The 21693-nt window shown below is 62.6% G+C and overlaps 3 protein-coding genes across 11 annotated transcripts in view; all 3 read left to right on the top strand.

Annotated features, from left to right (window-relative positions):
- The first annotated feature begins 3372 nt into the window (after positions 1-3372).
- On the top strand, positions 3373-10008 carry FGFR4 (fibroblast growth factor receptor 4). Of its 2 annotated transcripts, XM_058848819.1 has the most exons (18): positions 3373-3585; positions 3938-4041; positions 4984-5253; positions 5359-5448; positions 5571-5737; positions 5823-5946; positions 6228-6418; positions 6533-6671; positions 6755-6948; positions 7176-7321; positions 7465-7586; positions 7686-7796; positions 7933-8123; positions 8522-8644; positions 8720-8790; positions 9058-9195; positions 9263-9368; positions 9448-10008. In XM_058848819.1, the coding sequence occupies exons 2-18, from the start codon at positions 3969-3971 to the stop codon at positions 9592-9594; spliced, it is 2403 nt and encodes an 800-aa protein (XP_058704802.1). In that variant the 5' UTR covers positions 3373-3585; positions 3938-3968; the 3' UTR covers positions 9595-10008. The 2 variants fall into 2 exon arrangements, with proteins under 2 accessions (XP_058704802.1, XP_058704803.1); XM_058848820.1 differs by lacking the exon at positions 4984-5253.
- Positions 10009-11668: 1660 nt separating this feature from the next.
- Positions 11669-17844, top strand: LOC131584225 (collagen alpha-1(I) chain-like). Its single transcript, XM_058849124.1, has 5 exons — positions 11669-11690; positions 13423-13756; positions 14233-14489; positions 14540-15418; positions 16583-17844. The coding sequence occupies exons 1-5, from the start codon at positions 11669-11671 to the stop codon at positions 17842-17844; spliced, it is 2754 nt and encodes a 917-aa protein (XP_058705107.1).
- NSD1 (nuclear receptor binding SET domain protein 1) overlaps positions 17136-21693 on the top strand; it is a 56853-nt gene continuing 52295 nt past the window's right edge. For 2 of the 8 annotated variants that reach the window (XM_058848848.1, XM_058848849.1), the window contains exon 1: positions 18109-18930. In XM_058848848.1, the coding sequence (XP_058704831.1) occupies positions 18289-18930 (642 nt within the window). In that variant the 5' untranslated portion in view covers positions 18109-18288. Of the gene's footprint in view, positions 17262-17949; positions 18063-18104; positions 18931-21693 lie in introns of those variants that run through there. The other 6 variants (XM_058848847.1, XM_058848846.1, XM_058848845.1 and 3 more) reach the window with 5 other exon arrangements.

Genomic DNA, 21693 nt, shown 5'->3' with positions numbered 1-21693 from the left:
GTCAGGACCGGGTGCCTGCTTACAATTAGGGGCTGGGAAGATTGGGGTGGCCCCGTTCCTGCCTTGCAGTTCCTTGCCATTGCTGCTGCTTTACTGGGATGAACCCCCTATGTTGTGCAAGGCACAGGGCTGGTGAGCAAAGCTTCTGCTTTCTTGTCCCATAGATAGGCACCGTGGTGCCCAACCTCATACATGGTGTGTGCAATGTCCCCACAGGGAGCAGGGCATGTTCTGGCCCCCATGCACCTGATTCCCTGTGCCAGCTGCAGCCGCAGCCCTCCTTCACACAGGCAGGGCAGAAGGAGGTGGCAGGGCTGCAGCAGGATAAGGCATGACACTGCCCACCCTCCTGCCACATCACCCTCAACTGGTATGTTCCCACTCAGCCATCACTGCACAAATCTGTGAATGTTCCTGCGCTGTGCTGGGGGCTAGATAAAGCCTGGGCCCGTGGTGTCCCTGTCCTGCAGCCCCTGTACTGGGCCCCACATTCTTGGCTCCCCAGAGGGAGCAGCAGGTTTATGTTTGCCAAGTTCTGCCTGGTTAAACCTTAACCAAGCTGGGTTGCTCCATCAGTCCCTCCCAGCTGGAGATAAGGATGGGCAGGCAAGACCAGGGCCTAGTGGGACGTGCTGCCCTGAACCTGGCTGCTTGCCTCCAGGGCAGGACCCAGCCCCTGCAGAGCACCCTGCCCAGTCTGGGGCAGCTGCCTGCACCTCCAGCTTGCCCCTGCCTTCCTCAGCAGGTTCACGGTGATAGGAGGACAGCAGCTGAGGTTGTGGCTCGGGTTGGAAGCTACCATGTCAAAGCCAGTGGGACTGGATGGAGCTGGAAGCCCTTGTGCTGGGGTTCACCCCTGTGCTCCAGGGCTGACCCCCTCCCTCAGTGCCAGAAGGTTCACATCACCCCAGCACATGGAATGAGCCTGCTCAGCCTCAGATCCTATGCACATACCATCCTACATACAGTGAGCTGGGGTTTCTGTGCCCCAAACAAGAGCCGTTCAGGGGAGGCCAAAAGAAACTTCCAGGAGGAAAGAGCCCCCCAGGCTCCAGCCCCCACAGGAGCCACCGTGCTGCGCGGGCTCTGGCTGGCCGCAGGTGCCACCACAGCGGGAGTGGCGGCAAGTGCTGGGGCCAGGCACAAGGGGCGGCTGTGTTCCCGCAGCTCCGGCTGCCTTCCAAGAGCAATATTGTTGGCACCAGGCAGGCTCCCTGCACCGGCAGCACATACATGGGCCTTTCATGAGGGGAGTGGGGATGATTTACTGCCTGGGGGAAGGGGTAGGGGTGGGAGGATGGAGCCCCAGCATGCCGACACCCGCCTCTTGTGCGTGCTCACTGCCGCGGGGCCCCACATATGTGAGCAAGGCCGAGGGTCTGGCCAGGGGGTCATCTCTCCCAAAGGGGCATGGGGCGAGAGGGATCCCTCTGCCCAATCTGTGGACTTCTGGGAACACACTTCGTCTCTGGGTACCCTGCTGTGTCTGAGCTAAGCAACCACGGGTCACACATCCCTCGTGCCACAGTGATGGGGGCAGCCCATGAGCTGGAGGAGACAGTGGCCCCAAAGGAGGGTGCTGGGGCCGGGGAGCACCCACAGCGCAGAGCGCTGTGCTGGCACAATCCCCCCTTGTTGAGCTGCTGGCGTGGCAGAGGCCGTTGTGGTGCTGCCGGCAGCGGGTGGCAGGCAGTGGGGCTGGGCTGCTGTGAAGAGCTTTTTGTTTGCCATCAGTTGCTGTTATAAATCAAGTCAGGCAACCCAGCCCCGGCCCAGCACTGCCCCACAGCAGGGAGGTGACCGGTTCCCAGCCGTCAGCAGAGCTCCACCAAGCCCTGGCCTGTACCTGGCACTGCTCTGGTCCAATGGGGATGTTTAGTGTGACACTGGGCAAGGTGCCCACACTGGTCTGCTTGCCCTTCTTCCACTCAGCATTGGGGAACCCTGGGATACAGGGAATCCTTCCATGTTCATCTCAGGCTGTGGCTCCCATAGGCTTCCCAGAGTCCCAGTCTCCCTGGTGTTCCCAGCACTGGGAGTGTCCCCTTCTCTCTGGTTTTAATTTGGTTTTGGTTCGAATTGAGCTGAACCCAACATTTTTCTGTGCTTCCGGCACGCTGTGAACTCTGCAGGGGCGGCCGCTGCTCCGTGAAATTGATGTTCTCGTCCGCTTCACGCGTCAGCAGGAATGAACAGCTGCTGGGGGCTGCTGGCCCCCAGGACTGCTCTGTGCACCTCTGCATCCCAAGGGGACACCAGTACTCCAGACAGGGAGCAGCGTGGGTGGATGGTGCTATGGGAGATTGTAGCACCAACCAGACCTCACACTGAAACCATGCCATGCTGGAAGTTGCTGGTTTGGCACAGTGGAGCAGCACGGACAAGACCGTGCCCAGGACTTGCGGTGTGGCCCTACAAAATGAGGGGTGACCACACTCAGGGCCTCAAGATCCACACCAGGCATGGGCAAAGCTGTGTGTGGGGCTCAGCACAGCCCTGGAAGATCTTGCTGGGAAGCAGGTGGCAAAGCAAGCGGTGATACAAGAAAGGAGAGCAGCTCTAGGGCCAGACCTGGCCATATACTGCAGGACACTGACCCCTCTTGATGGCAGCAGGATGCTTAGGGGACATAGTTCCCTGGGATCACACCAGCTCGGTGTCTGAAGCGAAGTTTCCCCCAGAGCCCAGGTGTCCTGCATGGGCCAACAAGCAGCAAGGCCTGGGCATGGTGGGGTTTGCCAGCCCCAGCACAGGCAACAGCACAGGGAAGGTGAGGGCAAAGTGTTTATGGGTTGGATTAGGCCACTCCAATGCCGGCTCGCAGCTTACCCACATTTTATGATGCTCCGTTATAGGCTCCTAATGAGGGTCACAGCCACTTTATGGCACCAACACCGATAACACTACAGCTAATTATGGCACAATTAGCGTGTGGGCTGCTGGGCACCCAGCAACACTCAGCGCCCAGCCTGGGCCACAAGACCTGCTTGGGGCTGGAGTGCTCCCACTCCCAACAATCGGGTGGGAAACAGGGGTGGCCTTGCCTCCTGTCCCATCTGCTGCTCCCCACGCATGGGGTCTGCCTGGAAGACGGCACAGAGGAGCAGCCCCGGGTGTTTTGCAGCCCCCTGCGTTCCCCACCCGCGAGGGGAGGCTGCACCGGCAGGGCCGGGACAGAGGGGCCCGGGGGCCACCTCTCCCTGCTGGGGGGTAGGGCGGGTGCTGCCCCCCTACTTCCCCCGTCCAGCTCGGCGGCGGGTCGGTTTGCCGAGATGCCAGCGAAGTGGTGCCGGTCGCCTCCCCCCCCTCCCGCCTCCCCAGCGCTCCGGGCGGGGCCGCTGTAACCCGAGCGCGTCCCTACAAAGTGCCCGCGCCCCCGCGGCGGCGGCAGAGCGGGGCCGGAGCCAGCCCGGAGCGAGCCCCAGCCCTGCCGGCAGCCGGAGCCGTCCCGAGCCCGGAGCCGTCCCCGGCCCTGCCGCCATGGGGCCACGGTGCGGGGCGCGGCGGCGCTGAGCCCGCTGTCCCCGGACTTTGCCCCGGCCCGCGCAGCACAGGCGGCTCCGCCGCTGGAGCCCGTCACCGCCGGTAACCGCGCCGACCGCGACCCTCGCCCCCGGCACCATTCGGACCCCCCCTCCCGGGACACTCTCCCTCTCCCTGGGATCCCCCGCGGTCCCCTGCCCCCGGTTAACCTCCCCTAGCGCCCTGATCAGGCTGCCGCTGGCTGGAGAGGTCGGATTCCCGGCACGCAAACGAGTGTTTCCCACTTTCCGTGCGCACTCCCATTCCTGCCCCGGGATCCCCGTGCTCTGCCTCCCGTGCATGCGCACCCACCCTCCCGGTGACCTGGGGACCTCGCACTGCTTCTCCCCGGTGCCTCGGGAGTGGAGGGGGCTGCCCGCCCGGATCCGCTCACCCGCCCCTGCCTGTCCCGCAGGGTGGGACCCCCGCGCTGGGGGGCCTGGAAGATGCGGCCCCTCTTGCAGGTCGTGGCGGGGCTGCTGCTGGCGGTGGCTGCACAGGGCAGGGCGATGGAGCCAGGTACGGCTGCGGGGGACGAAGCGGAGCCGGGGGGCGGCGGGAGTGGGGTCGTGCTTTGTGAATACTTTCTCCATCTCAGCTGGGCGGCGATTCCCCGGGCTGGGATGCGGGTGCTTGCCCTGGGCACGCAGCCCCGCCGCTCTGCTTGCAGGGCAGGGCTGGTAGGAGCTGGAGTCACGGCACAGGGACCAGCGTTTCCATCACTGACAGGAGCAGGGTGGCTCCAGCCAGGCTGTCCCTGTGCTGCGGCGGCTCGGTGGACACACGTGGCAGAGAGGGGTTGCGAGACCGCTGTGGGCTGTGGCTGCCGTGTGTGGCTCCTGGGGAGGTGTGGGCAGTCTGTGCATAGAGATGGTGGGAGAAGGACGTGTCCCCTGGGGCCAGAGACAAGCTGCCCCACATCCCTCCCGTGCTGGCCGTGCAATAGGCTGGAGACACGCTCGTCCCCTCCAGGCTCCTGCACGTGGGCAGTCGGGCTGCCGTGGTATTGCTGTGCTGGCAGCCAGGTTGATTCTTGTCTCCACGTGGACACGCTGCCGCTGGCCATCAGCAAGCTGGGCTCCTGTGCCAGCCCGGGCACTGCCGGGGACAGCCAGGCTGTAGGGGTCCCAGGCGGGCTTGGGGCTTGTAGAAGTTCAGCGATGGATGTCTGGAGGCATTTGGTGCCCTCCTTCAGTAAGGCAGAACAGGCTGGAGCACCCTGCACCACTGGGAGTGGTGGAAGGATGGTGGCATGTGTGGCCTTGGACGAGGACATGCCACTGGGGAATCATGTCCCCATGCTTCAGGGCAGAGTCCAGCCCTTATCCACTTCTGGGGTGGCAGAGACAGGCTCTGGGCTGTGTCACACAACATGCTCTCCACAGTAGGACAGGGATATGGAGGGGTCCTGTTATCAGAGAGGGGTGAGCACTGGGGTGGGTGCTCACCACATCTCTCCAGAGCTATTTGAGAGCCCCTTGCTGGAGTCAGAAGAGGAACATCTCCTACTGGACCCAGGCAACACATTGAAGCTGTACTGTGATGCCAACCAGAGTGGTGCCAGTGTGATCTGGTACAAGGAGTCCCGGCCACTCGTCTCGGGGGGTCGCATCTATCTCCGGCAGAGCCTCCTGGAGATCTCAGAGGTTGCCTACGAGGACTCAGGGCTCTACGTGTGCCGGGCACGGGGAACTGGGGAGGTCCTGCGCAACTTCACCATCTCTGTCGTGGGTAGGAGCCCCGGCAGCACCCAGCTACCCCCGGGGCAGCAATGCAGCCACTGCCCACCCAGCCCTGCAGGCAGGGATGTCCCTCTCAACTCATTTCCCTTTGCAGACTCCCTGGCCTCAGGTGATGATGATGAAGATAGTGATGGGGAGAGCCCCCACGGAGACCGAAATGAGGAGTCGGTCTATGTGCACAGAGGTCAGTGCCACACCGGGGCACTACAGGAGAGGGCAGGTGGGGCAGAACCAGGGGCATGGGGCACTCCTGCCTCCTGCTCCCAGCACAAGCATCCTCCCACTGTGCATCCTGCGTGTCCCCAGCTCCTTACTGGACTCACCCACACCGGATGGACAAGAAGCTGTATGCAGTCCCTGCAGGGAACACGGTGAAGTTCCGCTGCCCGGCCTCAGGCAGCCCCAGCCCCAGCATCCGCTGGTTCAAGAACGGGCGCGAGTTCCGAGGGGAGCACCGCATCGGGGGCATCCGGGTATGGCCAGCTCCTCCCACCACAGCTTCCCTCCCAGGATCCATCTTCCCCAACTCACCTCACTGCCTTACCTCCCACTCTGCAGCTCCGGCACCAGCACTGGAGCCTGGTGATGGAGAGCGTGGTGCCCTCTGACCGCGGCAACTACACTTGCCTGGTGGAAAACAGGTTTGGCAGCATCCGCTACAGCTACCTCCTGGACGTGCTGGGTGAGAGTTCCTCAGCATGGTGCTGATCTGGGCTTCCCCATGCCTGGTGGGGTCAGGGAAAGGGGTGGAGGAGCTTCTGTTCATGGCCTGTCCACTGATGCAGCCCACGTGTCCCTCACACCCCAGGGATGTCGGATGGAGACCAGGCTCAGGTTGCTCTGGTCTGTTTTAGAGCTGGGGAAGGGCTTTCTGTGGGTCCACTGTGGGTGGAGAAGGAGGGAAAAAGGAGCCTCTGCCCTTGGCCACCATGTCAGTGACACTGCTCTGCTCCCTGTGCACAGAGAGGTCCCCGCACAGGCCTATCTTGCAGGCTGGGCTACCCGCCAACACCACAGCCCTGGTGGGCAGTGATGTGGAGTTTTTCTGCAAGGTCTACAGTGATGCTCAGCCCCACATCCAGTGGCTGAAGCACATTGAAGTGAATGGCAGCAACTACGGTCCTGACGGGGTCCCCTATGTGCAAGTGCTCAAGGTAATAAGGGCTGGAAGCACTCAGGTCCCAGATACTCATGCTAAAGTGGTGACGGGGGTGCACAGAGTCCCCTGAGGAAGAGGGATACTGACCATCCATCCCTCTCTCTGACAGACTGCAGATATCAACAGCTCTGAGGTGGAGGTGTTGTACCTGCGCAATGTGTCCATGGAGGATGCTGGCGAGTACACCTGCCTGGCAGGGAACTCTATTGGCCTCTCCTACCAGTCTGCCTGGCTCACCGTCCTGCCAGGTAGGGATGGGGACCCAGTGTGCAGTCTGGGATCACCAGCACACAGAGTCCATGCCTCAGGCCAGCTCCTTCACTCCCTGCAGAAGAGGAGCTGGTGCGGGAAGCTGAGGCCCCTGAGACCAAGTACACGGACATCATCATCTACACCTCGGGCTCACTCGCCGTGGCCATGGCCATTATCATTGTGGTGCTGTGCCGGATGCAGACTCAGTCGAGCAAGCAGCACCTGGAGCCCATGGCAGTCCACAAACTCTCCAAATTCCCACTCATCCGACAGGTGGGTACCAAACTTGAGACCTGGTAATGCAGGGGACCTTGGTGACCAATGGGCTCCATGAGTGCCACTTGTGCCCATCACACCTTTCTCTGCTGCCAGCCTTGGGGCTGCCCTTCCCACTGCCTCATCCCATTGCTCCAAGCGAGGGTCTGTGCTTTTCTGTTGCACCTTTGTTTGTCCCTGGAGCATGGGATGAGATAGCTGAGGACCTGTGTCTCTCTCCACAGTTCTCCCTGGATTCCAGCTCCTCTGGGAAGTCCAGCACATCCCTGATGCGCGTCACCCGTCTCTCCTCCAGCTGTGCCCCAATGCTGGCTGGTGTCATGGAGCTGGACCTGCCCCTTGATGCCAAGTGGGAGTTCCCCCGAGACAAGTACGGCACCACACAGGGCAGGGACAGGGGCTGCTCTTCCCAGCTGCCCTAGGGACAGGAGCGTGCAAGTGGTGGATAGGAACGTCTCTGGCCACCATAAGGCCATCACTGTGATTTCTCATGGTTCTGCTTGTTCCTTCCAGGCTGGTGCTGGGGAAGCCCCTGGGGGAAGGCTGCTTTGGCCAGGTGGTGCGGGCAGAGGCTTACGGCATAGACAGGGATTGGCCAGACAGAGCCATCACCGTGGCTGTCAAAATGCTGAAAGGTACCAGCTCCTGTGCCAGTGTCCTAGGAACAGAGGTGGCATCAGCACTGGGCAGGGGTGCCACCCAGCTGGCATCATGACACAGCCCTCCTTCCTTAGACAATGCCACCGACAAGGACCTGGCTGACCTCATATCTGAGATGGAGATGATGAAGCTCATGGACAAACACAAGAACATCATCAACCTCCTGGGAGTCTGCACACAGGATGGTGAGGGGGCTGTGCAGGCAGGGTGCAGGCAGGGCATGGACATGGAGCAGGGAGGGGATGTGGACTACTGGGGCCAATGGCTAACTGGTAAGGGACAAGGCAGGGCAGGGGTTGAACAAGTGGCCACCCTTCCCAGGGCCGCTGTACGTGATTGTGGAGTTTGCTGAGAAGGGCAACTTGCGCGAGTACCTCCGTGCCCGCCGGCCCCCGACACCTGACTACGCTTTTGATGTCATGGCGATGCCTGAGGAGCAGCTTTCTTTCAAGGATCTGGTCTCCTGTGTCTACCAGGTGGCCCGTGGCATGGAGTACCTGGAGTCCAAACGGGTACGGCTGGCATGGCCTGCGTGGGGTAGCTGTGCTGGGCACAGCTGGGGAGGGCATGACAGTGACAGTGAACCCACTGTCCCTGTGGAAAGAGAGCCCAGCCCATTCCCATAGGCTGTCCAGAGCCTCCCAGCCCCATCCAGCAAAGCTCAAGGCAGTACCTCCCCAAAAATGTTGGACTCAAAGCCTGACCACCTCCTGGGGAAGTGTGTGTGGCCCCTCCACTGTGCCTGTCCCTGCAGCCAGCCCAATGATGGGATGGCCCCACCATCAGAGCACCAAGCAGAGGTGCTTGGGGGGGAGTGTGGAAGGGAAACAGTGATTTCAGTGTTTGAAGGGGACATGTGGAGCTGGAGTCACCATCTCACACCTCTGTGGGTGTTGCTTCCCCCTGGCAGTGCATCCACCGTGACCTGGCTGCCCGCAACGTGCTGGTGACAGCAGAGAGTGTGATGAAAATCGCTGACTTCGGCTTGGCCAGGGATGTTCACGACATTGACTACTACAAGAAAACCAGCAACGTGAGTGGGGCTCCTGGGAGAGGGGCACAGGGACCCCCAAGCAGGGCTGAGCTGAACAGGGAGTTGCTCTCATAGGGTCGCCTGCCAGTGAAGTGGATGGCACCTGAAGCCCTGTTTGACCGTGTCTACACCCACCAGAGCGATGTGTGAGTCCTGAGGGGAATGAGGGTCTGTTTGGTGTGGGCTGAAGATGTTGTTGGTGTGGGACAAAGCAGCACTGTGGGGTTATGCATGTAGTGGAGGGTCCCCATGAGCAGAGTGGGAGTACTCTGTGGGGACAATGGGGCACATATTCCCCAGGGGTGATCCACCCTCTCCCATCCCTGCTCCCACAGCACTGCAGGGTGCAGTGGGCCAAACCGGGGGAGAACCCTAGGATCTATCTGACCCCTCTTTGCTATGCATGATCCTAGGTGGTCCTTTGGGATCCTGATGTGGGAGATCTTCACGCTGGGGGGTTCCCCCTACCCCGGCATCCCTGTGGAGGAGCTGTTCAAGCTGCTGAAAGAGGGGCACCGCATGGACCGGCCATCCAATTGCACCCACGAGCTGTGAGTACCAGCCAGGTGGGTGGGCAGGGGGCAGGGTGAGACCCTGCTAACACTCTCTCATCCCCAGGTACATGCTGATGAGGGAGTGCTGGCATGCCGTGCCCTCACAGCGCCCCACCTTCAAGCAGCTTGTGGAGGGGCTGGACAAGATCCTGGCAGCCGTTTCAGAGGAGGTGAGAGGAGGGGAGTTGGTGGGTGAGGGGGGGGCAGTGTGGGCAGCACTGGTGGTCATGGCACCTTCCCTTCTTGCAGTACCTGGACCTCTCCATGCCCTTCGAGCAGTACTCACCCTCCTGCGAGGACACAGCCAGCTCCTGCTCCTCTGATGACTCCGTCTTCACCCATGACCCGCTGCCACTGGCTCCCCGCCTCTTCTCCTATCCCACTGTGAGGACTTAAGGGAGGGCAGGGAAGGGTGATGCTGAAGCCACCTCTGCCCTTGCAGGGAGGGGGTCCAGGTTCCCAAAGGTCCCTGTTTTGTCCAGGCTGAGCAGTGGGTGGGCAGGGCCCTGAGCCACAACACTGGGACAGGGCGTCCCTCTCTCCGGGTTCCTTTTGGGCACTGAGCCATCAGCCCTGGCTGAGATCTGCCTGGTATTGTGGGCCAGCAGGAGCTAGAGCCTCTCCAGGTGGGCACTGCCTGGGATGCCCATGGCATTGCCCAGGGAGATGGGCATTGGCCAGCGCTTCAGTGGAAGTATCTCTGGGCAGGAGCCCTGCTGCTGCCAGGCTCCTGCTGCATCTGTACATAGCCACAGAGATGAATATTTATGTACATGAAATATCAACCTGATAAATTATTTTTTTGGAATACACCCCAGTGCAGTTTCTGGGCTGCTCCTGGGGCACAAAGGGCTCACCTAAGCTTGGAAGGCAGGTCAGACATTGCCTCCTCGCTGCCTCCTTGCCCCAGCCAATACAGGGGCCTGCAATCACTCCTGGGGACGCAGAGACAGTGCCACAGGTGCAGGAAGTGATGTCCCCACTCCTGTGCCTCCAGGCCTGCTCCAGCACAAAGCACCCTCGCATCTGTTCCCCATTAGCCACTGCTGCACTAAGCCACCGTGAACTCCGCTACCAGCATTGCCCTGAAACCGATCCCCCAACTGCCAAGGGCTCCCAGGCTGGGAAAGTGCTCTGGGGCCCAGCCCCATGCACTGGGTACCTCCCTCATCCTCCTGCCCAGGCCAGCCCAGCACTCCAGATAAAAGTGAGTTACAGGCTCTGTCTCCCCAAAGTGCATGGGAGCACAAGGGGGTCTCCAGCCCCTGCTCTCTAATGCCTGTTTTGCTCCCCCTTGCCCTGTGGTGCCCAGCAATGACGGCAGCGTGGGCAGGGAGGGTTGCAGCTGTCTCACCCCCTCCTGCCAGCCTGCTCCCTGGGTCTAGGGTTTCATCTAGGGCCAGGCTTTGCCGGCCGTTAGACCCAGGATCTGGTTTCCTTCTTCAGCTCCCAGCTGCACTCACAGCCCCCCGCCTGGAAGCTGCTTCTTTCAGCATGGAAGCTGGCTCTCTGGCACAGCCTGCCCCAAAACAGCCCAAGGTGATGGGGGCTGGCAGGTGCTGTGGGGCAGGACCTGGGCCCAGGGCAGCTGGAAAGGGAGTCCCTTGATCCTGGCTGCTGCTGTGCTGGTGCCAGTCTGGGATCTCAAGAGACACAGAACTTGGGACTTGACTCAGCCATGGGTGCTGTGCTTGTTGTGAATTGTATATGCTGGGAACCCAACAGTTTTCAGAGCCATCCCAGTGTCCCCTCCTTCTCACAGCCCCTCACAGAGCTGCTGGGGGGATCCCACTCCAGTGACATGCTTGCAGCCTCCATCCCCAGCCCAACTCCCCTCTCTGCTGGGATGAGCCCCCCATTCCAGCACGGTGGGTGGAGGCAGACAGCCCCCTGGCAGGTGTGAAACCTGCCTGTCCCGGCAGCCTGCCTGCCTGGGAAGGATCCCAGCTGTCCGGTAATGTGCCAGAACCAATGCATTTTGCACAACCCTGAATAGGGCATTCACACGCTGAAGGGCAAATTGCCCAAGCTGTCCACAGGAGCTGCCCAGATCCCAGCCTGGCCTGAGACTGAACATGGAAAGGGGCTGTGCCCAGCTTGCCCCCACCTCACTTCAGAATGGGGTCTCCATGCTAAGGGCAGCACAGAGGGCAGGCAGTTCCTGCTCACCCTGCATTGCCCTTTCCCTGGAAAACGGGGCCACAGCCAATTTCACAGGGTGAGGCAAAGGTGGCTTTGCTAATGCTTAATACAAAAGGGGGGAGGGGGGCAGAAGGGGACATTGTGAGCAGGGACCTGCCATCCCTGCCAAAGCCTTGCTCACTCCCTGCACACTTAAAAGGCTTGCTGCAGGTGCAGGCAGTGCCTGCTACCCACAGCCCAACCACCCACACCAGTGCAGCCCAGGGATGCTTTCAGGGTCCTGGCAGTACCCACCACTGTGCCCACCTGCCTGCCCCACCTTGGGGGGATGGCCGTCAGCCCATCCCCAGGTACCACTGCATCCCCCAGTGAACCCCCAAAAATAGCAGCAGTGGGTACAGGGGCTGTGCCCAAACCAGCTCTGCCAGGCACAGGGCAGCCGAGGCCATGGCTGGGCAGGGAAGCAGCCTGGGGCGTCCCGCAGCCCCACGACAACTGGAGGCAGTTTTTATTGTTTAACATTCCTGGTATTTTCTGTCAGGGCTGAACCAATTGTCCTTAATCCGCCAGGCTCTGCTGGCCAAACAAGTGTGGCTGAGCCACCAGCATCCTGTCCGCACGAACAGGCCCCTTTTGTGAGGGGGATTTAGCGTGTAGCCCAGTAAATCCTGCTGGCTTCCTGAGGCAGCGTTCCCACACACCCCCACCATCACAACCCCCCCTTGCCGCCTGCTCCCAGTCCCTGGGCCCTGGCACCGATCCCTGCCTGGCCATGCCCGTGGGTAATCCTGTCTGCCCAATTTCTGGGGCCATGTACTTGCTGCCACCCCAGAATCTGCTCTAGGGCTGCAGATTCCCCTTGCATGTTTCTGGGATATATCTGTAAATCCCTATGGGATGTGGTGTGTTGGTGGGGATGAGGAGCTTCACAGCCACCCCACTAATCTGCTGGTCCTCCATGGGATGCTGTGGTCCCTGGTGGGGAGTACTATGATTCTAGAGCGATGCCATAGTCCTGGAGCAGATGCTGCGATCCCTGGGGAAATGCTGAGCCGAGCCCTAGGGAAGGTGATTCTGGTCTGGGGTGGAGGAAGGGGGTGTGTGGGTAAGATGCTGAGTCCTGGGAGAGCTGCTGTAGTCCTGGGAGGAATGCTGAGCCCTGGGGGAGACGGCACCCCAGGGGCCAGGACACCAACTGGTTCCTCATTCCAGCTCCAGGATGTGGCTCCGAGCCCCTGCCCGGAGATGCCTTCGCTTAACGACTCTGTTGTTTGGCCGGGAGCTGATGTTGTCTTTTCTCCACAAAACAAAGGCAACAGGATTTTATCTCTGGGGAGAATCTGGTTTCTGTGAGATGCAGAAAGCCTCTGCCCCCGGGCAGGAGAGGATGAGGCTGGCGGGGCGGAAAGGCATCAGGCTGTTGTCTGCCCCACTGGTAGGAGGAGCTGGCACTGCCCCTCTGGCTGCTCCTGCCTGCCGCAGCCCCAGTTCCACGACCTGCCTGTCGTTGTCCCGTGCCTGTGCCGCATGTGCCCAGGCAGCAAAGGGAGGAAAGAGCCCCCACGGGCCAGCGGTCAGAGAAAAGGGGCTCATGAACACCCACACTTCGGAGTAGAGGCTGAGGCAGAGCCCCATCTCTCCTGTGGAGGAATCCAAACACTGGATCCCGCCACAGTTCCTGTGACCAGGGACACCTCACACACTGATGCAGGCACACACAGAGATGCAGGCATGCGCCCAACCCCCATATCCATGTAGAAGCACCTGCACACACACATCCATCCATGTGTGCACACTCGCACCACCCTGCACACACACCTCAGGCACACCCTCCAGGAACATCCCTCCGTGCATGCATCCACTTCCAGCCAAGCACACATACTACATCCCCCACAAGACCCCCATGCGCCCTCATACACCCCCACACACCCACTTGGACACACGCAGACGTACACCACCATCCCTATTCACACAGACACACACACAGACACACACACAGACAGACACACACACAGACAGACACACACACAGACAGACACATCCCTGTGCATCTCTCCTCATGCACCCCCTCTCTCCCCACAGCAGCAGAGCCGAGGCTCCAGCGCCATTGCGGACCCCCAGTCCCAGCCGGACAGGCCACGCTGGGGGTGCCAGCGAGGGCGGTGGTCCCGTGCTGCGGATCCCCCGCCCGTAGCCCCCCGCCCGCCGGGCAGAGCCGCCGGTGCTGCGGGAAGCCGCGGACTGTCAGCCCCATCTCCCGGCCGGCGGGAGCAGCTGCGCGGGGCGGGCAGAACGGAGAGGGCGAGCAGCTCCCCCGCCGCACACCGCCCGCATTTAGGCTGGTGACAGTGGCCGTGGCGGCAGGACAGGCACGGGACTTTGTTGGAAGGATGACAAACGCGACTGGGAAAAACTGGTCTGCGGCATGGGGATGTATCCTGGCTCTGCTCTCCATCACCCGCATGGGCTGGGAGTGGGACAGGGCGGGGGATTGGGCGGCAGAGCTGTGCTGTGTCCCAGTGTGCGTCCCGTTTGTATCCTTCCGGGTGACAGGACCAGTGTGGGGAGGGCACCCCAAGGGCACTCGAGCCTGGTGAACCTGGCTTTACCTTGGGAGGATGGATCAAAGTCCAGCGTGAGCTCAGCCTCGTTTCCCAGGGCTGGGGCGGACCCCCTAAGCTGGGAATGGGGGGCAACCTTAGGGCTGGGGAAGCAGGGTGGACTCCGAGAGCAGCTGCAGCACCCAGACGGGCACCCTGGGCCTCGGCCCCTCGGGATTATCCCCATGCTGCACATGGCTGCTGCAGGGACTGGCCTCCAGGTGACAGTGCAGTGGTAGCTCTTCTGCGCCGGGCAGATTTGCTCAGCAGTGATGGCTCCTGTCCCCTGCAGCTCATGGCAGCGGTCCTGCCCGCACCCACCGCCCTTGTATGCCCTGGGCTGCCCCCGCAAGGTTTCGGGGGACCATGGAACAGGGCAGGGGGACTGCGAGGTGAGGGACCTGGGAAGCAGAGGTCACCCCGGCAGGAGGAGCAGCCCCGGCGCCAGAGACACCGGGCCGCTGCAGCCGCGCCTGCGGGCACGGAGCCGGGCTGAGCCCCACCCGTCGCCCCTGCTCCCGCCGCTCCATCCCTGCGGTTTCAAGACACGCAAGCCGCTTCCTGGGGGAAAGGGGGCCCCCGGCAAACCCTTCGGGCAGGATGCTCTCCGCTCCTCTCCTCCTCTGCTTCCTTCCTCTCCCTTGGCCGGGCCAGCCCTCCCCCTGCCCGCCGCGACTCCTTAACCCTTTCGCCCACGCTCCCGGCCGTCATCCAGCCCCACGGCCACGGCTTCCAGCCACCGCCCCCGGCCCTTTGTGCAGGATCCCGGTGCTGCCCCCGGGGTCCGCGCTCCCCCCAGGCCCCGCCCCGGCGAACATCCGCGGCCGGAGGCAACTCGCAACCAGCCCATCCTGCCCACGGCTCCCGCGGGACCCGCGTGGGCTACAGCTCCCTCCACGATGGGGTCTGGGGCTCCCTGCCTGCCGGCCGTGACGCCCTCATCTCCCTCCGGGGGAGCGAGCAGGAGCCCCCGGTGCGGGGCCGCGCTCCCTTCGGCATCACCGCGGTGCGGGAAGCGGCCATGGCGGGAGCCGGGATGCGCATTCCCGCCGGCCGCGGGGGCACCGGGCCGTTCCCGTGGGGCACCATGCGATCCGTGCGCGGGCACCGGGGCCTGCAGAGGGAGCCCGCAGTGCCGGGCGGTTCCGCGGCTACCGGCCCGACCGGCCGTACAGCCCCGGCGCGCACTGGGAGCGGGGCTGGGCTGGGGGTGAGCCCGATCGCGGGGCGGGGGGCTGAGGGTGAACCCCGCGGTGGGGTGGCCGCGGCCGCCCGAGCTCCCCGCTGCAGCCCGCAGACAAAGCCCTGCGGCGGCAGGGCCGGCCACGCTGCCCGCTGTGCCGCACATCCGGGCGGGAGCGGGAGGCAGTGGCCACGATGCCATTTCCCTGTTCCTCTGCCGGAAGAGAAGGGCTGGAGAAGGCCCTTCCTGCGGGCGCTGGCCATGGCACGGGCGGAGGTGATACAGCAGATGGGAAGTGCGTCTGAGGGCATCCCGCCACCACTGCCCTGCTCCTCCCTGCTCCAGTAAGCACATGGCTGCAGGTGGATCACTGCGGGGCCCCACTGGGACAGCGGGATGTGGACATGCCTCGGGGTGCACAGAGCTATCTGGGCATCGCTGCCCAAGCAGTACAGCCCCGGAACACCAGTGTCCCATCGGCGTGTGCTGTGCCATGTGCTCATGGACCAGGGGCTCACAAGGGGAAACCAAGCTGGGACATGTCCCGAAGGCTCTGGCTCTCCCCGCTCAGCCTAAGAGGGGGCACTTCAGCAGAAGGAGGGCAGCTGGTGACAGTCAGTGCCCAGGATACAGTTCTTCTGCTTGGAACAGCCCTAAACATCTCCCCAGGTTGCTCACTGGGTCTCAGACAACAGCTTTGGGAAGACACGGGGTGTTCCTGCTCTGCACACGCCCTGCCCGCCCCTGGGGGGGTATAAATAAACCACTAGTTTTATTTTGGGAACGTGGCAGAAACGTGCGTGGCAAGTTGCTCCAATGAGAAAAGAGGAAAGTTGGCTGCTGTGCTCTGTCCCAGGTGTGCCAGTCTGCATCTCGATCCTGGAGAGATGGACAATGTATTTCCCATTCAGGTGTAAGCCAAGGGACCGAGGCACTCTGGGTGATACCCCAGCTCTGCAAAGGTGGGGAGAAATGTGTGGATACTGGAACTCAGTGCCAAGTTCATTCAGCAGTGGGGCACAGCATGGCCCCAGCTCCCACATGTCACCATGGCAGGTGAGCATGGAGGGAAAGGGCCTAAAATAGGTCAGGTGCCACCAGCTGAGCCCTGGGCTGGGACCTCAGAGGTACAAACATGTTATGAGCAAAACTTCCTGCCATCACCCCACCCTCCGTGGGTGTGCTGGAGTGGCATGAGCTGAACATGGCAGTGTCTCTGTGGTGGCAGCACACAGTAGGGTGACAATGGGTCGAGGACCTTGGTGAGGCTCCTCAGAAGCAAATGCTGGGAGAAATGGTTGTTCCATCACCAGCCACAGACAGAGCAGAGGGAGTGCTTGGGCAAGACCACACGGGCACCAGGAAGGCAGGTGCCTTCAGTGGGGCTGCCAAGGTGCGCAGGCAGGGAGGAGGCAAGTCCTCAGTGCCCCTCTGAGGTGCCAGCCCGCAGCCGCTCCAGGACAGCGTTTCAGCGCCTGCGGGGCAGCGAGGCCCGGGCAGCGGGCGCTCCCTGCCTGGGTGTGCAGAGCGGCTGCTCCGGGGGCCAGCCCGGCGGGGGGAGCGCGGCGCCAGCACGGCCGGGGGCTCCCGCACGGCCGGGCCGGAGCGGGGGGGAGAAACAAAGGGCAGCGGCGGGCGGGGGGAGCGGGTCCGCACGGGCAGTGCCGCGACGAGCCCCGTGGCGGCACCCCGGGGGGCGGCAGCCCGGCCCTGCCCCCCGCGCGGCCCGGGCAGCACCGCCCCGGTGCCACATCCCCGCGCTGCCCCGGCTGCCCCCCGCCCCGTGCCTGCCCAGCCGTGCCGGTGCGGCGGCGGCGCGGCGCGGCGCCCGGACCCGTGCGGCTGGCGGCGGAGACCCCGGCCCGCATCGGAGGTAGCGACGGAGCCGCCGCCCGCCGCCGGCCGGTTGCGGGGGGCGGCGGTGGCGGCCCGTCCCGGCGGAACGGGCGGGCGCGGGGCCGGTGCGCGCCGCTCGGCGGCGGGAGGGCGGGCGGGAGCGCGGCTGTCCGGGAGCGGCGGAGCCCGGCGAGGACAGCCAGGCCGCGGGCACCCGGCGCCGCTCCCCGGCGGGCGAGGCTCGGCAAGGCTCGCACGGCTCTGCACGGCAGCCCCGCGGAGGGCGACGGCCCGGCCCGCCGGTGCGCGGGAGGGCGGCGGGGGAGCGCGGCGGGGGCGCCGGGCCGGCCCGCGGGGCGCGGCGGACAATGGCAGGGGGTAACCCGAGCCCAGCGGGGGCGGGCGGCGACCCGCGCCACCCGCCCCGCTGACCGCCCGCGGGCACCGGGGCCGGGAGCGGTGCCGAGCGGTGCACGGGGGCCGCCACCGCTCGGGTGCCCCGGCGGGGCGCAGGGCCTGGCCGACTCCATTTTGTTGGCGCCCGCTCCGCCGCCGTTCGCAGGCCCGCGGCCTGCCCGGCTGGGGGGGGGAAAAGAGCGGCGGGGGAGACACTGCGGGGCCGCCCCGTCCCATCCCGCCCGGTGCCCCCTGCCGCCGCCTACGATGGACGTGCGGGCGGCGGCCCCGAGGCCGCGGTGCCGGGTGGGGGGATGCGGGGAGCGGGGCAGGCCGGGCCGGGCCGGGGCGCGCCGGGGGGGGGCAGCACTGAGCGCCCCCTCCCCACCTCCCCCTGTCGAGATGGGGGGGGAGGGGGCCGTCGGGGGGGGGGTGCTCGTGCGGGGGGGTAGGAGGGGGGCCAGGCCCGCGCGGGCGCGCGCGCGCTGATTGGCCGCGGCCGCCGAACCCCAAGAGCGGGGGCGCGCGGGGCGGGGGCGCGCGCGCGCCCTCGCGGGATGGCGGCGGCGGCGTCGGGCGCGCGCATGCGGGGGAGGGAGGAGGAGGGAGGCGGCGGAGCGGCGGCGGGGCCTGGCCGGGCCGGGTCGGCGCGTCTCCCCATCCGCCCGCTCCGGGGGCAGGCGCCGAGCCGCCCGCGGCACCCGCAGGTGAGCGGCGGCCCTGCGGCAGCGCCCAGCAGGGCGAGCGACCCCGGCGCCGGCCGTGCCGAGCCGAGCCGGGGTGGCCGGGCCGCGGCCTGGGGCCTGTAGTGCGGCGGTGGCGGAGCGGGGCCGGCGGAGCCCAACGCGGCCCCCGGGTGCGGCTGCCATTTTGCGGTGCAGGCCGGGCTGACCCCATTGTGCTGTGCCCGCAGGTGGATGCCCGCCGCCCGGCATGGAGCAGGCCTGCGAAGTGAGCCGCCGCAGCTGCCTCGTCCCCTTCGGCACCTCGCTGTCGGCCGCCGAGCCCAAGAGCGGCCCCTTCGGCGAGGCCCGCGGCCCCGAGCCGCCCGCCATGCAGCTGGCGGCCGCCAAGCCCGGCTACGGCCAGGACCCGTCGTCCTGCTACATCCCGCTGCGCCGGCTGCAGGACTTGGCTTCCATGATCAATGCCGAGTACCTCGGCGGTGCCGCCGACGGCACTGAGGCCCTGCCCGACCCTGGCTCGCCGGGCCCCCGCCTGCCCGCGGCGCAGGACTCTGCGGCCGAGGTGCCCCGCGGGGCCCGGGCCTTCCCCCTGCTCCTGCGGGACAGTGGAGAGGAGGCGCCGGAGGAGGAGGAGGAGGGCGCCGAGACTCCGGAGGAGGAGGAGGAGGAGGACGACGACGACGACGACGACTACGACGACGACGACTACGAGGAAGAGGAGGAGGACGACGACGACGACGACGACGAGGAGGCGGCGACAGAGCCCGGCCCGCGGAGCCGCGGCCGCTCCGCTCCGCAGCGGGGCCCCGACAGCCGCCTGCAGCCGGCCGAGTCCGTGCCGGACGGCGGCCCCGGGGAGCAGCCTGAGTCCTCGGCGGCCCTGCAACTCGTAAGCACCGTCGGGGAGCGGGCGGGGGGGCCGTGGCCGCTGCCATTTTGCGGTGCGGCAGGGCCGGGCCGGCCGCGCTGCCTCCCTCGCCCCGGCACCCCGGAGGATGGGAGCCATCTTACCGAGCGAGGGGGACCTTGCCGGGGCCAGCGCGGGCTGTCACCGCGCTCACCGCGCACCTGTGTCCCGGCGCGGCCGCCCGCGCTCCCCCCGCCGCTTTTTCTCCCGTCAGGAATAAGAGGCATCATCGTTCTGCCCAGCAACTCGCTGCGGAGTTCGGTGGAGTTTTTCCCCGGTTGGAAGGGGTTTTTTTGAGCGCAGTGCAGATGAGGAGGGCAGGAGGGAGCGTTCCCATCTCCTGCCGCTCCGGCTGAACGCTGTCAGTGGCTCTTTGTCTGGCCAGGCCTGAGGTTCCAGAGCTGTGAGACCTTGGCGGTGGCCGGGGAGAGGCCGTGTCATGGCCTGACAGACCTCACGGGCAGCAAACCTTGCCTCTTATTCAGGCTTTTTTTTTTCCTTTTTTTTTTTTTTTTTTTTTAATTTCTCGCTACACTCACAAATTCCTTTAATTATAATAGAATTAATAAGAAGCAGAACTGGTGGAACTGTAGGAGTTCTGAAACGAGATAGATGCATTTAGTATATTTTTTTGTGTAATTTGGTTTTGACTCGAAGTATAAGAGATGTTTCTCAGTGTAAGCTTTTACTTGCAGCCATATATGTATATTTCCTGCAGTTTTTGGTTGTTTGGTTTGGGGTTTTTTTGTGTATTTCTTCAATTTGTTTTTCAACCTCAAGGTTCCTTGCTGGAGTATACTCTGGGCTTTTTAAGTATTGATGCAGTGTTTGAAGATTAGCTCCTTTGACAGGACTAATACCGAAACCATCTTGCTCTCTAATTTCAGTAGAGCCACTGATGCCGGACAGGTTGTGCGTGCCGTGCTTGGGAGGCAGGATTGTGTTCCTTAGGGAACGCTCAGTGTTCCTGCTGCGTGCTCTGGGAGGTGGGGAGCACCTGTCACGGAGTGCCCGTGGAAGGGGCCAATCTCAGGAAGATGCTGACAGCAGCTTAATTTATGGAACAGTTCAGGCTTGCAGATACTCTTAAGCGTTCCTTGGGAAAAATCCCTCGGTCTCTGGTGATGAGGGGCTGCTGTGGGTCTGAGGTTTGTGCATCTCTTCAGCTTTGTTTTGCATAGGAAAGCGGGGATCTCTTGCAGACATGTGCTCGGTGATGCAGTTGTGGGAGGGTCTCACTTTGTAAACAGAAGCTCGCAGAGGTACTTTCACAACAGTTGCCTTTACAACGTGCTCCACAGAACTGCAGCTGGTACGGTGACAAAACCGTCCTAGTGATGGAGCCTGTTATTTGAATATGCAACGAGGGTTAACTTTTCAGTAAAACTGCCTTACCTGTTTGCTGTAGTTAGCCTTCCTGGGTTGTTTTGCTGGCTTAAAAGCACAGCTGCATTCCTAAAAAAAAAAAAGGCAAAGAAGAAAAGCATTTTTTAGGCAGCCTGGGGTCTTGCTTTCCCTAAGTCTTACATTCTTTCTTCAGTTAGTAAAATGCACGTTGTCTGAGTGGTCCTTCATTTTAGTCCCACTGCTTGTGGAATGGGAGAAGAGAGGGATTTTTTTCTGTGCCAAGTTACCACTGAGATAGTTAAAATGTTTTAATGCTGAACGTGACATAGTAGCTAGAAATAACCAGGTTTGCTCTTCAGGTCCTGTATTCATTTAGGCATTTATTTTCAGTCTCATCTGTGTTTGGTAACTGGAATCAGCTTGTTTTTTGAGAACCTGCTAAAACTTGAAACAAAAACCCACCCCAAAAAAAGCATCACAAATCCCTGGGAGTTCTGCACAGCTGTTTGTCACAGCTGGGCTACTCTTACAGGTATCAGCTTTATGCTGCCTATTGATGGGGCTCCTCCACCTTTTACAGCAAGACTGTCTCAGAGCTTTTATTTCGGGAGCTCATGGCTCTGAATGTGCCACTGCCGCTCAGACTTCCTGTTTTGCCAAGAGGGAAGTGTGTGTATCTCGGATGTCTGTGTCTGCCCCTTGCAAGATTTGAATTTTTCGATGGATGCTTGCTTTGAAAAGGCCGATTTCTGAAATGTCAAGAGTGCTTCCAGCAGAAGGGCCAGAATTTGGTTTAGTCTTAAGTGAGATGCAAAGTCCGGCATTTAAATAATGCCTCTGGGCAGGAGGGTTGGTGGCAGGTATTGTTTTGCATGGGGATTTGTAATAGCCCTGGCACCCCCTGCTCTCAAACATTACCCCAAACAGGGGAGGTTGCTCAAGTACCATTCAGTTGTAAAGAGAGATGTGCATATTCTGAAGTAAAGCTATTTTAAGTGCCAACTTAATCCTCCCTTAAGGGTGTCTGAAGTTCCAGCACCTCCTGACAGATTTTGTGCTGTGGAGAAGGAGATGATAGCATCGGTTCTTGGGTCTTGTTCTCCAGAGGTGGTGATACAGTGACTGCTGGCAGCTGCTGGCTTTCTGCCTTGTGCACATGTTGGGCTACGGCCATTTAAATTTAAATGGGTGGTTGTTCTTGAATATCTCTGTTCTTTACCATCCTGATATGAGTTTGTGCCTTCCTGGCATTTCCCAGTTGCAGAGGCCCTGGACAGCATTATGTCGAGTTGGAGGGAGAGGTGAGTGCAGACTCCAGTACTGGGGAGGGTGGGTACAGCCACGGAAGGTCTGAGTGCTGTAGATATTGCTTGAATTAGAGCAGGTGAACTTGTTTCT

Source organism: Poecile atricapillus, chromosome 13, assembly GCF_030490865.1.
Source record: "Poecile atricapillus isolate bPoeAtr1 chromosome 13, bPoeAtr1.hap1, whole genome shotgun sequence".
In the NCBI taxonomy this organism is placed as follows: domain Eukaryota; kingdom Metazoa; phylum Chordata; class Aves; order Passeriformes; family Paridae; genus Poecile; species Poecile atricapillus.
Note: the sequence above shows the minus strand (reverse complement) of the source record. Positions and strands in the feature narration are given on the sequence as shown.

What these genes read in the sequence shown, in the direction of transcription:
- FGFR4 (XM_058848819.1), top strand. Translation starts at nt 3,969, where the DNA reads ATGCGGCCCCTCTTGCAGGTCGTGGCGGGGCTGCTGCTGGCGGTGGCT. An exon ending in AATTCCCACTCATCCGACAG is followed by an intron (nt 6,949 to 7,175) that starts GTGGGTACCAAA and finishes CTCTCTCCACAG; the next exon opens with TTCTCCCTGGATTCCAGCTC. An exon ending in TACACCCACCAGAGCGATGT is followed by an intron (nt 8,791 to 9,057) that starts GTGAGTCCTGAG and finishes GCATGATCCTAG; the next exon opens with GTGGTCCTTTGGGATCCTGA.
- LOC131584225 (XM_058849124.1), top strand. Translation starts at nt 11,669, where the DNA reads ATGGCCGTCAGCCCATCCCCAG. An exon ending in GGCCGTCAGCCCATCCCCAG is followed by an intron (nt 11,691 to 13,422) that starts GTACCACTGCAT and finishes CTCTCCCCACAG; the next exon opens with CAGCAGAGCCGAGGCTCCAG. An exon ending in GGTGATACAGCAGATGGGAA is followed by an intron (nt 15,419 to 16,582) that starts GTGCGTCTGAGG and finishes CAGCCGCTCCAG; the next exon opens with GACAGCGTTTCAGCGCCTGC.